At 49.9% G+C, this 14281-nt stretch overlaps 1 protein-coding gene across 2 annotated transcripts in view; it reads right to left on the reverse strand.

Annotated features, from left to right (window-relative positions):
• Nucleotides 1-14281, reverse strand: part of Crispld2 (cysteine rich secretory protein LCCL domain containing 2) — a 65078-nt gene that overhangs the window by 27045 nt on the left and 23752 nt on the right. For both annotated transcript variants that reach the window (XM_008827905.3, XM_017796862.2), the window contains exons 6-10: nt 13204-13304; nt 10093-10236; nt 3076-3136; nt 2345-2411; nt 1749-1879 (exon numbers count right to left, since the gene is read on the reverse strand). In XM_008827905.3, the coding sequence (XP_008826127.2) occupies nt 1749-1879; nt 2345-2411; nt 3076-3136; nt 10093-10236; nt 13204-13304 (504 nt within the window). The remainder of the gene's footprint in view (nt 1-1748; nt 1880-2344; nt 2412-3075; nt 3137-10092; nt 10237-13203; nt 13305-14281) is intronic.

A 14281-nucleotide genomic window follows, 5' to 3' on the forward strand; every position in this document is an offset into this window, starting at 1 on the left:
GGCTTTACTAGGTAGCATAGGCTGGCCTTGAACTCACAGCGATCCTCCTGCCTCAGCCAGAATAATGGTTTTGAAATGCAAAGACGAACTCCCACTACAGGGGAGGCTGAGGCAGGAGGATTGTGAGATCAAAGCTAACCTGGGCTACACAGCAAGGCCCTTCCTCCCCTCCCCTCCCCTTTCCTCTTTTTTTTTTTAATTGAACTTTTGCAAATTTCATACATTGTATTTTGATAGAATTTAGATCCCCTAACCCCCATCGGTACCCTTAGTATCCCCCACTTTCCTCTGTTTTGACAGGGTCTTACTCTAGCCCAGGCTGGCCTTGAATTCCTCCCCCTCAGTCTCCGAGAGCTGGGTGGCAGGCTCCCAGTATGCCTGGGATTCAGATTTTCAAATTAAGGCTGTTCAACCTGTATGCATTTTTTTAAAAATGCAAAATATGGGACTGGAGAAATGGTTCAGTAGTTAAGAGCACTGGCTGCTCTTGCAGAGGACCTGGGTTCAATTCCCTATATCCACATAGCAGCTAACAACCATCTATAACTCCAGTTCCGGGGGGATCCGACACCTTCTTCTGACCTCCATGGGCACTGCACAACACTGGTGCACTTACATACATGTAGGCAATACACTCATACACATAAAATTTAAAAAAAAAAACAAAAACAAAACAAAATATTTTAAAAATTGCCGGGCTTGGTGGCACACACCTTTAATCCCAGCACTTGGGGAAGGCAGAGGCAGGTGGATCTCTGTGAGTTCAAGGCCAGCCTGGTCTACATAGCGAGTTCCAGGTCAACTGGGGCTACAGGGAGACCCTGTCTCAAAAAGACCAAAAAAAAAAAAAAAAAAAGGAAAATATGAAGCAAATATTTGTTTAAAAAAAAACAAACAAACCGAAAAATCTCACTTTCTTGGAAGTAAGAAAAGATGTCACCAGGAATCTTACACATTCCTAGACACACCAACAGCACGTCACTTTCTCGGTGACCAGCAGGTGAGGGTAAGACTGGAACTCATCCAGGTGACTGGGCCCTGGAGACCCCTGACTGGATTGGTTCACAGCGGTGAGTCTGAGATGTGGACGCTGGTAGTCCTTGGTGTTCTTAAAGGCTCAATAACACGTGCTCGTGTGTGTGCGCACATGCAAGTGTGTGCATGTATGTGTGAAGGCCAGGAATCAGCCTTGGGTGTTGTTTCTCAGGCAACATCCACCTTTTTGGTTGTTTGTTTTGTTGTTTTAATATTTTTTATTTATTGTTCTTATTTTATGCGAATGAGTGTATGTTATGCCTGCATGTATGTAAGTGCACCTATGTCATGCAATGTCCACAGAGGTCAGAAGACAGTGTTAGATCCCCTGGAACTAGAGTTATGGATGGTGGTTAGCCACCATGTGGGTTCTGGGAACTGAACCAGGTCCTCAGCAAGAGCAGCCGGTGCTCTTAACCTCTGAGCATCTCTCCAGCCACTGCTGTTGTTTTTGAGACACTCTCACTTTCCTGAATTCACCGAGTAGGGTAGGCTGACTGGTCACCAAGCTCCAGGGATCCCCCCGTTTCTGCCTTCCCAGTGCCGGGACTACAAGTATGTGTACCCATAGCTGGATTCTGGGGCTCAAATTCAGGTCCTCATGTTTGCATGGCAAACGCTTGACCAACTGAGTCATGCGCCAGCTCTCTATAACACTTCTGAAACAGAAGGCACTCTGCCAGGATCCCCAAGTACAGGGCAGGATCCCCTACCTCAGCGACTCCACACCATTCCTTTGAGACTTGACAAAGAAGGGCACCTGCCCATTCCTGGTGATGTCTACTAGGCCACCTCGGTCATCTATGATGCCATAGTGGACAGCAGCCCGGCATATGCTGGAAGACTGTGGAAGGACAGACCAACAATATACTCAGTTAATCTACCAGAAACTTCTGAGACATTGGTTCCCAACCCATCAAAAGCCAATAAGCTGGGCCAAAACACAACCCACCAACCATTCCCCCTGTCCTTAGCCACATCTTCGTTCCCTGGTGGCTTATCTTAAAGTGCTCATTCGAACTGTTTTAGCAGCCCAGAGTGCCACAAGCAGCCCTTTCGCCCCATTCAGCCAAGTGTGCTGACGCCAGGTCTGCAGTGGAGCCTGGCCCACACTCAGCCCCGGTCCCAAGTGCAGGTTTGCCAGTTTTCAAGCCCATGGGTCTGTGCAGATCAATCCACTCAGATGTGCCAGGTTTGACAAAGGAGAGGAAAACGCCTGTCCCCAGGAAACACCCCCCACCCCGCCCCATTTTAAAGCACCCTGCAGGGCTTCGTATGAGTCACATAAAGAAACACCAGTCACACTCACACTTTCATAAAACAGAGATCCAAACACCTTCGCCTTGTCGTTCAGGCAGCCTGCTGGACACTGGTACCTGGCGAGGAAGAGAAACAGTGATGGAGGCGTGCTGGGGCAATCCCCCAGTGACGTTACCGTGTCTGCTTCAATATCTCTCTTGCTAAATTCAGAAAAGCTTCATCGATGGGTCCCATTGCTGTTGAACAAGTCACAGTTTATCCAGGCCCAGACGGCTTCACAGTCTGTTTACAACAATCTTTCAGGTTTTTCTGTTAAGAATTTATTATTATTTATGTGTGTGTATGCACACATGTATGTGTGCGTGGTCAAGGAGGCCAGGAGAGGGTGTCAGATCCCCTGGAACTAGAGTTCCAGGTGTTTGTGAGGCGCCTGACATGGGCGCTGGGATCTGAACTCAGGTCCTCATGATAGAGCAGCAAGCCCTCTTCGCTGCTGAGCCCTCCCTCCAGCCCCTGCTTGCTTGTTTTGAGACAGCCCAGCACAGCACAGCACAGCCCAGCACAACCCAGAACAGCCCAGCACAGCCCAGCACAGCCCAGAACAGCCTGGCACAGCCCAGCACAGTCCACCACAACCTAGCCCATCTCAACTCAGCACAGCATAGTACACATAACCCAGCACAGCCCAGGGCAGCCCAGCCCAGCCCAGCCCTGTCTAGCCCAGCCCTGCCCAGCTGTGCCCTGCCCCACCCAGCCCAGCCTGCCCCGCTCATTCCTCACCTGTTGCACGTGGAACCCTTACACTTATCCTTCATCTTGGTGTCACAGCGGACCACTTGGGCTAGGGGAGACATGAGAATGGAGCCATGAGACCAGGAGGGTGAGCAGTCCCTGGCTTCGGGTTTCTGTGTGGTTGAACTGCACACCAAACACGTCTTGATTTTCTTGTCTGTTTTTGTTTTTTGTTTTTTTAAGACAAGATCTCACTATGTAGCCCAGGCTGTCCTCAAACTCACAATCCTCCTGCCTCAGCCTCCTGAATGCTGGGATGACAAGTGTATATCATCAAGCCCAGCTCCAGACCTACCACTTCATACAGCGATGGTGTGACCTTGCAGAAGTCCTTTTCTGCAAGAGGTCCAACTACCACACATGAATAATGGGGTCAAGGGTGAATCCAAAATGTTCTTGTGAGCATCAGCTGAAGATTAAGTGCCTGAAGCATTTCAGTCCCCACAGCCCCATGGGCTTGGGAAGGTGGGCTTACAAAGGGGCGGGGCTTGTGAGAAGTCACACAGACACACGGGTAGGACTTCAGCCCAGATTCTCTAAAAGACTCAGGAAGGTCTAACATCTAAATATCTGCTAGGGGGACTGGAGAGATTGCTCAGTAGTTAAGAGCACTGTCTGCTCTTGTGGAGGACCCAGGTTCGAACCCAGCACCCACACAGCAGCTAACAACTATCTGCAACGACAGACAGTTCCAGGGGATCCAACACCCTCTTCTGGCTTCCACTGGCACTGCATGACACAGGTGTACTTACATACATGCAAGCAAAACACTCATACACATAAAACTTTTTTAAAAAATCAGCCTGGGGCTGGGGCTGGGGCTGTAGCTTGGTTGGGAGTGCTTGCCTAGCATGCATGAAGCCCAGGGTTCCATCCCCAGCACCACATAAACTAGGTGTGGTGCACACCTGTCATCCCAACTGTCAGGAGGTGGAGGTAAGATCAGAAGCTTAAGGTCATCCTTGGCTATATAGTGATTTTGAGGCCAGCCTGGGCTATGTGAGACACTGACTTAAAATAACAACAAAACCTGCCTGATGTGATTTGTTTTAATGTCAACTTGCTACAAATTAAAATCACCTCAAGAACTGTCCTGACTGCCTTACACTTTCTGGCAGCAGCCCAGACAAAAGGGAGAGCAGAAGGAAGAATGTTCCGTCTTTGGCTTATTTGGCCTGCCCTCTCACCACAGATCGGATTTATGCTGTTGTGGTGATAATGCTTCCTTCACCAACTCTGGAGCCAACGTTTCAAGCTTCTATATTTGACTGGGGACCAACGGCCACTCAGGTTTTCCTCTCCAGATTGGCAGACTGAGCACCCAGCCTCAAGGGCCAAGCAACTACCAAGTTCTCAGCCTCTCGGGAGTGAGACAGCTGGTGTTAAAATTTTGAGTAAGATGATCAACAAATTCCATATATATACATATATATATGAATGAATATGAATATTCATTCAGAGAACCCTAATATAGACAGTAGTGCTAGGAGTGGCTCTGGAGAAACAGAATTGTAAAGAGGAATTTCTCTAGTGGGCTTGGGCCTGGTGTTATCTGGAGCTGGCTCTCCAACTCGATGAACTGTATGTACAGTTACTGAAGACTCCCCTTGGTGACCTGAAGGGCTTGGACAGTTCACGGTTTAAAGAACTGCGAGATAAATGCATCCGATACTCCTGATTTACCTCTTGTGGGGGGCAAGGAATTTAGGGACTCTGTATCTAAAACTTTTCAGCATTTGTAGAAAAATAAGGAAAATAATGATGCTGGAGGGTTCCTTTTAGCATCCTTGGACAAATTAGCAGAGGAAGAAATGGGCTGACTGACAAAAACTGACCAGCTTCAGATGCATATAAACACTCTATAAAGGTTTCTTGGCATGCCCTGGAAGAGAATCTTCTCTCTATCAGTCATAGGGTTCAAGTTGCCCAAACCCAAGCCCTCAGGATTGGTTGAGTTAAAGTATAAATTTAATCTGGAGCCCCCTAGGGTGCCAGCAGTTAAAGTGAGGGCACTGATGGGAAAATGATAAGAGTCTGTGACTTGGGATGGAGATGTCAGGGAATACCCCCAGGAGGTTGAGGGTAAATTTGCAGATTCTGATGGGCTTACTCTGCCCAAGGGAGCAGCCTTCCCACCCTTAGTGGAGGATGCATCCCCACCCCCACCCACCTCAGTACTGTCCTCTCTCCCCTTGCCTGAGGGAACTAATCCTGCCTTCTCTGTAAAGGAGGTGTCAGACAAGAGGGATGCTGATGCTGCTCAAAGATCACCCATCATTGCCTCTACCCTTTTCGATACGGTCCTGCTCAGCGGGGATTCTAGATTTAACATTGAAGCTTGCACAGTTACAAGAGGTGCCAAGAGTTTATTTGATTGGTTGGCTGAACTATTTGTCCAAAGATGGCCTCCTGAGAAGAAGCTGGAGATGCCTGATAGCACTTGGATTAGTGTTGATGAAGGGACTTTAAGGCTCAGGGAAATTGGAAGGCTGGAGTGGATTTGCTGTGTAAAACCTAATCCTCCGCAATGGGAGGCCCAGAGGATACACGCTTCACTGATGCGGTAAGAGGAAGGTGGCCAGCAGGGCACCAGCACGTTCAAAGGGTCTTGTTGCCTACTCTTCTCCTGGTACCGGACCTTAGGGCAGGAGATGCCACTGATCAACTGCGTGAATTAAATGTAATGAGTTTAACTGGACCCTGGAGTAGGGGTCAGGTGGCAGCTTCGAATTGCTAAAGATAAGGTAACCATGGTTACTATAATGGGCGGCACAGGGAAAGCAATGTCTCTAATGGAGTGGCTTACATGGACCCTTGCTACTGGCTAGTTTTCAGGGACCAAATACATAGGAAGCCCAATAGGTCTTTGTTTAATTTGTATAAGATAAAAAAAAAAAACTCCTCTAGAACAAATCGAAGAAAGGGTACATTGGATGGTAGCAACAGGGAATTCCAGTCACAGTCGACCAATTTCTAGACGTGAGCCAGTTTGCACACCCATGACCCCTTGAATGAAGGGAAGGCCAGGTCCCCATGAGGAAGGACCTTGTTACTATACAGAAGGGTTACACTGTTAGCTTTTCCCCACCCTTCCCCAGAGGGACCTGCAGCCTTTTTTCTACAGTAACTGTACATTGGAGAAAAAGAAACATTCAGACTTTTGGGAGCCTATTGGATGCTAGTTCTGAGGTGACACTGATTCCGGGAGAGCCTGAAAAGCATTGTGGCCCTTCAGTTAAAGTAGGGGCTTATGGAGATCAGATGATTGATGGAGTTTTGGCTGAAGTCTAGTGGGTTCCTAAACTCACTCTAAGGTTATTTCCCCAGTTCTAGAATGTACAATTGGGACAGACATACTTAGAAGTGGGCAGAATCCCCACATTGGTTCCCTGACCTGCAGTGAGGGCCGTTATGGTTGGAAAGGCCAAATGGAAACCACTAGAGTTGCCTCTACCAGGGAAAATAGTGAACAAAAAACAGTATCGCATCCCTGGAGAAATTACAGAAATTGGTGTCACTATCAAGGATTTGAAAGATGCAGGGGTGGTTGTTCCCACCACATCCCCCTTTGACTGTCCAATCACCTGTGCAAAAGACAGATGAGTCATGGAGAATGGCTATTGACTTTTGAAAAGTCAATCAAGTTCTGATTCCAACTGCAGCTGCTGTAGACGTGGTTTCCTTACTCGAGCAGATTAACACATCTCGTGGTACCTGGTCTGCAGCTACTGATCTGTCAAATGCCTTCTTCTCAACACCGGTTCATAAGGACCACCAGAAGCCATTTGCTTTCATCTGGCAAGGCCAGCAGTAAGCTTTACTGTTCTGCCTCCAGGGTGCGTTAATTCTCCATCCCCGTGTCATAACTTAGTTTGAAGGGCCCTTGATCCCTGCCTCTTCCACAAAATATCACACTGGTCCACTGTATTGGTGAGGTTATGCTGATTTGACACAGTGATCAGGAGGTAGCAACCACTCTGGACTGACAGATAAAACATGCATGAGAGGGTGGGGAATCAAGCCAACCAAAGTTCAAGGGCCTTTTACCTCAGTGAAATTTCTAGGAGTCCAGTGGTGTGGGGCATGCACAGACATTCCTTCTAACGTGAGAGATAAGTTGTTGCACGTGGCCCCTCCCACCACCAAGAAAGCAGCTCAGAGCTTAGTGGGCCTCTTTGGATTCTGCAGGCAGCACATTCCTCACTTGGGTGCGTTCTCAAGACCATATACCAAGCCATTCTGAAAGCTGCTAGCTTTGAGTGGGGCCTGGAATAGGAAAAGGCCCTTCAACAGGTCCAGGCTGCTCTGCCATTTGGCTCACATGATCGATCCAGCACGATAGAGCTTGAGGTATCAGTGGCAGATAGAGATGCCACTATCTGGCAGGCCCCCTAGGTGAACCTAGGGATCTTGGAGCAAGGCTCCCTCTTCATCTGCAGACAACTATTCTTCCTTTGAGAGACTGTTCTCAACTAGCTATTGGGCCTTAGTGGAAACTGAATGATTGACAATCGACCACCAAATCACCATGTGACCTGAGCTACCCTACATGAGCTGGGTGTTATCTGACCCACCAAGCCATAACGTAGGATGTGCACAGCAGCAATCCACTATCAAATGGAAGTGGTATACATGTGATCGGGCCCGAGCTGGCCCGGAGGGCACAAGCAAGTCACATGAAGGTGTTGCCCAGATGCCTATGGTTCCTACTCCTGTTACGATGCCTCCTGTTCTCAAGCATGCACCTATGGCTTCATGGGGTGTGCCCTAGGACAGGCTGACTGAGGAAGAGAAGACTAGGGCTTGGTTTACGGATGGTTCTGCACACTATGCAGTCACCGCTCAGAAGTGGACAGCTGTGGCATTACAGCCAATTTCTGGAACAACCCTGAAGGACACTGTGAAGGAAAGTCTTCATGGTGGGCAGAACTTCGGGCAGTGCACATGGTCGTGCATTTTGCTTAGAAGGAGAAATGGCCAGAAGTGCGATTATATACTGATTCATGGGCTGTAGCCAATGGTTTGGCTGATGGTCAGGGACTTGGAAGGAGCATGATTGGAAAATTGGTGAGAAAGACATTTGGGGAAGAAGTGTGTGGATAGATCTCTCCAAATGAGCAAAGGATGTGAACATACTTGTGTCTCATGAAAATGCTCATCAAAAGTGCCTTCAGCAGAAGATGAGTTCAATAATCAAGTAGACCGGATGACCCGCTTTGTGGACTGTCAGCCTCTTTCTTCAGCTATCCCTGTCATTGCTCAATGGGCCCATGAACAAAGTGGCCATGGTGGCAGAGATGAGGTTATGCATGGGCTCGACAGCATGGCCCCCCACTCATGAAAGCTGACCTGGCTACAGCTGCTGCTGAGTGTCAGATCTGCCAACAGCAGAGACCAACACTGAGTCCCTGATATGGCACTGTTCCCCGTGGCGACCAGGCGGCAACCTGGTGGCAGGTTGACTACATGGGACAACTTCCATCTTGGAGGGGACAGTGCTTTGTCCTTATAGGGATAGACACTTATTCTGGTTATGGATTTGCCTTTCCTGCATGAAACACTCTGCCAAAACTACCATCCAGGGACTTACAGAATGCCTTATCCACCGTCACAGGCTTCTAAAACATTGGAATTTTTAAGGACTTAGTGGACCTTTTAAAGTAGACTTTCTGGGTCTGGAGAGATGGCTCAGCAGTTAAGAACATTGACTGTTCTTGCAGAAGACCCTGGTTCGAATCCCAGCACCCACATGGCAGCTAACAACTGTCTGTAACTCCAGTTCTAGGGGATCCGACAGCCTCTTCTGTCCTCTGCAGGCATTGCACGACACAGGTGCACTTACCTACACACAGGCAATACACATATACACATAAAATAAAAATAATAAATAAAATATTTTAAAGTAGACTTCCTATTTTTAACTTTTTATTTAAATTTTTATTAAGTAATTTATTTACAATATTTTTATTATTATTTTATATATATGTGTATTGCCTGCATGTATGTAAGTGCACCTGTATTGTGCAATGCCCAAGGAGGACAGAAGAGGCTGTTGGATCCCCTGGAACTGGTAATTCAGATAGCTGTTAGCTGCCATGTGGGTGCTGGGATTCGAACCTGGGTCTTCTGCAAGAACAGTCAGTGTTCCTAACCACTGAGCTATCTCTCCAGCCCTATTTACAATATTTTATATTATGAAATGAACATAAGACTTGGGGGGCAAGAGACGGGAGGATATATTTTTTAAAGTGTAGTATTTGTGTGTTAAGTTGCCAAGGGGGTGAATTGTAATGGTTGGTTTTAATGTGAGCTTGCCATAAGTTAGAATCACCTGAGTACACAGCCTGGCTTGAGAAGCTGTTTAATTTCCTTAACTGATATAGGAAGAGCCACCCCGAATGTGGGCAGCCCCCTGTGGCAGCAGCCCAGATAAAAGGGGCCCTGCAGAAGGAGGAGGCTGCCTGTGTGTGTTCGGCCTTTGCTTGTGGAGTTGATCTATCTTGTTGGTGCTCCTCCTGACCCCTTTGCTGATATCAGAACCAGGCTGCTCAGGCTTTCATCATTGACTAAGGACCAGAGACTCTCCAGGAACCCTCCAAGTTTTCAGCACCAGATTGGGACTGCTGAGCCACCCAGCCCCGTGGACTGAGCAACTACCAGGTTCTTAACCTCTCTGGTGTAATTTCACTGTTGTTAAAGTAGGCTGGTTAATAAATTCGTTATATATAAAATCTCCATTCTGTCGGTTCTGTTCTTATGGAGGATGACTCATGACCTACCACTTCATCCCAGGCTAGCCCTGACTACTACCGCTGGGGTAAAGGCCCATCCCAGGGTCCTCCAGTACGGCTTGCATTGATAACTTAGAAATATCATTTTCAAATAACAACTTGGGGTTGCCCCACCCTCTCCCTGCTTCCCACCACCCAGCTCCCCTCCTCCACCAGCCCCTATCCAAGGTGGCTGGGGGGCAGGCACATCAAAGACAAGAGAGACCAAACTCACTCATGTAGCTGATGGCCGGGGTCTTCTTGGGCTTCGAGGGTCTGACCACCCTCGGCTGGATCCAGACATGGCTTTCCTCGGGAGTGGGGCCCATTTCCACCTCATTCATCTCGTCCGTCTCGGTTTTCTGATAGTAGGTCTCTTCTTAATGGTGGTAAGAGAGAAAAAATAACGTGCTGGATTCAACCAAAATGCTCTTTGGAAAAAGCAATTTGCAAACTAAACTTGTTCAAGGTTTGGCTTCACAAAGAGTCATTTCAGCTGCAAAAAGGAGGGCTGCGCTGGGGACGGACCTGGCCAGGTGGAATTCTACCAGCCAGGAGGGGATGCTCAGCCCATTCCTGTGTTTGCCTTGGAGCTTAGCGCAGCGGCTGAGGCACAGCACCAACACCTGGACTGTCCGAATGGTCTCTTGTCCTACCTCCTCTTCTACACAACCATCTGCCTACACCCCTGGCCGTGGACGTAAGGTCATCCCTGACCCTGGGTCCCTCCTCCCCTTGGTTTTTGTTGGGGAGGGGTCACAAAGACCCAAACTGATGCTCATGCCACACTTGTCACCCTAGTGACGGGGCCGCTTGTCTGGTTCAAGCTACATCTCAGCTAATGTTAGACCTAGCTGAACAGAGTGACTCATACCTATCATATCAGCTCTCCATGCAGGATGCTGAGGCAGGAGAATTACTTCAGGTTTGAGGCCAGCCTGGGCTGTGTTGTAAGTACCAGGACAGAATGGGCTACAGAATGAGACCCTGTCTCTAAAAACTAACTTTAAAAAGCTGAACAAGGTGGACAAGCCTGTAATCTCAGGCTGAGGCAGGAGAATTTCGAGATGGAGGCCAACCTGGGCTGTAGAGCAAGCCCCTCTCTCAAAACAAAAAGCACTGAACCTAGTACACGGAGCTCTCCAGAGCCCTAGCTCCTGCTGTAGGTGTCACTCACCGGGTCTCATTCTTTTCCCACTGAGGGCATCACATGGCCCTCTCTCCAACCTCAATGGTGAAACACTAGCTCCCTGACTGAATGGCGCCACTAAGCATCAGCTCATGAATCCTGGTTTTCATCAGGAAGGACAACAGGGATGGTTCCACCTGTGGATGGACCACCAGAACACCCAACTGTGTGACTTCAAGTAGAGAGCCCCAAGGGCCAGCATAGCTGCCTGGGCCACCTTAGCAACATGAGCCCGTGTGCATCCCTCCTGGGGACCACCGTTCTTCACAAGGGTGCATACACCAGAGCCAGGAAGGACCGTACACACTTCAAAGAACAACACAGACACTCCCTGACTTACGATAGGGTCGTGTCCGATAAACCCACTGTATGTTGAAAACACCATATGCCCACAGCCTGCTTCATAGCGAGGCGTCATCTCACAGGCAACAATCGGGGATGGTCAGTGGATGTATTTGGGTCAAAACAACTTCAAGGAGGAAAAACAAAGCACCCTCACAGGCCTCTCTGAATTCCACGGAGGCCGTCAGGCCCAAGGGCTTCAGCTACTTCTACAGCAAGATGCTCTCTTCACGGAAGGACAGCCTGGGCCTTGACATCCACTCCGCACCAGGCATCCAAATGAAGGAGCAATGAGTGGGGCAAGGAACGATGAGTGGAGCTCCCGTGGGCACTCAGTAGGGGGGTGGGGGATGACTCATGACCTACCACCTCACCCCAGGCTAGCCCTGACCTGAGAAGGAACAGGGAAGGTAGAGGTTTCTGAAAGGGCTCACGGAGGACTGCAATTTATCCATGAGGCAGCCGGCTCCACACCCCACTACACACCCAACACCCCACTCCTCTCTAATGAACGAGCAACTTCAACCCCTGAGAGCCAGCAGGAATTCTGAAGCCACATCGGAGCACCGGAGACCGCCAGCCTCCTCATCAATGCAGCCATTCACCAGCCCCTCACAGTCAGGCTGTCTGGGCTGGAGCTGCTCTGTTCCACTGACTTTAGGCTCTGAAAACCTCAGAAGCCCAGTCTTATTGAGCTGAATATAGCTTGGCGAGGCCATGGGAGGGTTTGAGGGTTCGCTATTTCAGAACAGGAGCAGATAGTCCTGACCCCTGGTCACACACATGAAAGCGGAATGCTGAAAATTATACAGAAGCTACGGGGGATGCGTGACCCGGGGAGACCTGAGCACATCCCAGTGACCACCCCCATGTGACCCAGCACACGCTCCTTTCACCCCAGGTTACTCAACGCAGTCTGACCTCTAGATCAGGGGCCATGGGACCCAGAGCATGGCTTAGGGTAGGCACTAGGCAGGCCCCCCTGATTCTGTGACTGTGTACAGCTTAGAGCAAGCACCCTGCCTGACATCCTCTCCTTCGTCTTGTTGCCTTAAGAGACATGGTCAACCACATTTCACAGACAAGGAAACTGAGGCTCAGAGAGATGACAGGGTGGGTACCTGAGGAGGGAGCTGCCTGAGCTTTCACAGCCAGGATGTGGCCAGGTAGGGAGCCAGGTTCCTCACCCACCTGTTATCCCCTAGGGGGAGGAGTGGACAGAAGGGGACTTCTATCCTTATCTTTAAATCCTTATGTCCCCATTATAGGCCACGGCCTCAGGGGTGCCACACACACCCATCTTTGGTGGTTTATGTAGATAAGCCAGATTAGGGGGAAGTTTTCTGCATGGTTAGCTAAGGAAACCACGATACTTGCCAAGCAAAGTTGGGTATTTTCCACCAAAAATAAAGAAATAAGCACATGGGCACCATGGGGTGGGTTAGCCAGTGTCTGAGGCCTCTGTGTGTGTGCTGGTTGCTTGAAAATGGACCTCTGTGGAGTCAGGGGTGTTTATTCAACAACTTGCAAGACACACCTGCCCCGTGCCCTGGAGGGTGCTGGCAGTTTAATAATGGTAATGAGTATTGTGAGGAGTTTGGGGGTCATGAGAATGTGAGGGGACAGATTCATATCTGTCTGACACCCAGAAGCTCCCTGAGGCCGGTGGGCAACAGGTGAGCTGTGTTTCCAGAAGCTCCCTGAGGCCGGTGGGCAACAGGTGAGCTGTGTTTCCAAGAAACAGCTGGCCCCACCCACCCACTTCACCCAGTGACCCGGAGTCCCATCCCATCCTCCTCTCCCAGGGCCACCTACCTCGGTAGCACAGGTTGTTTCTGCAGCTCCCTCCGTAGCTGGGCGGGCACTCAGAGCAGGGCTGGCCGGTCTTGTAGGGAGCCTCTCCAATCCAGTTCCCCCTGGGGGCAGACCAGAAACACCATGAGGGAGGCCACCCAGGAACCCACCTCTTCTGGGATGGGTCTCTAAAGGGGGGAGGAATGCACGGCCAGGTACGGGGAAGGCAGCTGCTCAGCTAAATAGGGGGCTCTGGGAACCAGGGAGACCTTAGCCCCATGTCTGTCTTGTGGGTCCTGTAGGAACAGCTCCCTGGGCTATGTGTGCGTCTAGGCCTTCCTACTGAGAGATCTCAGGCAGTATATTCCACTCAGAGCCCCTATAACAGCCTTTGACTAGCCTGACTCATGGTCAGGGCTCCTGGGAGTATCATAAACTCAGCAGGCCCATCAGGGTGACCTGTGATTACTTTCCAGGGAGGCAAGGGTACCTGCTAGTGCTGACCCGAGAGGAACACGGTCCCTGAAGCCTGAACCTCCCATAGGAAGGAGCCAGGGCAGCACTGAGGCAGAGAGGAAGGTAGCCACCTAGATCTCTCCTCTCCACTGCCAGCACAGCTACTCTCCCCTCTACATGCCCACTGTACACATGGGACCATCATGTTTTGGGCCATGCTGTGAACCCCACAGCTCTGACTCTCAGGTATTGGGACTGGGGATCCATAGAAGGGGACACTGGGATAAGCATCCATGTGGGACACCCAGCATGGACTACTGGATCCCCACAGGGGTATGTCCTGCTCTCCCTGCCCAGTTCTCCCCCAGCACACGGGACTGTTTCCTACAGACAGACCACACCTCAACCCATGGAGGGGAGGAGGCCCCTCTGACTGGGTAGCAGATGCCTGCCTTCTAAACCTCTGACCAGTGTATGGATGCACCTCACACATGAGGCCACCAGAGCAGGAGCTGGGCTCACGTGGTACCACTCCCATGCCAAGACTTTTGGTTATTGTGTCCTCCTTGGTTACAGGACAGTGTCCGACTTGGCTCAGCAGCTGAAGCTGTCTCTTTAAGTAAAGGTCCAAGACAGAATGGAA

Source organism: Nannospalax galili, unplaced genomic scaffold, assembly GCF_000622305.1.
Source record: "Nannospalax galili isolate Female #2095 unplaced genomic scaffold, S.galili_v1.0 scaffold933, whole genome shotgun sequence".
In the NCBI taxonomy this organism is placed as follows: Eukaryota; Metazoa; Chordata; class Mammalia; order Rodentia; family Spalacidae; genus Nannospalax; species Nannospalax galili.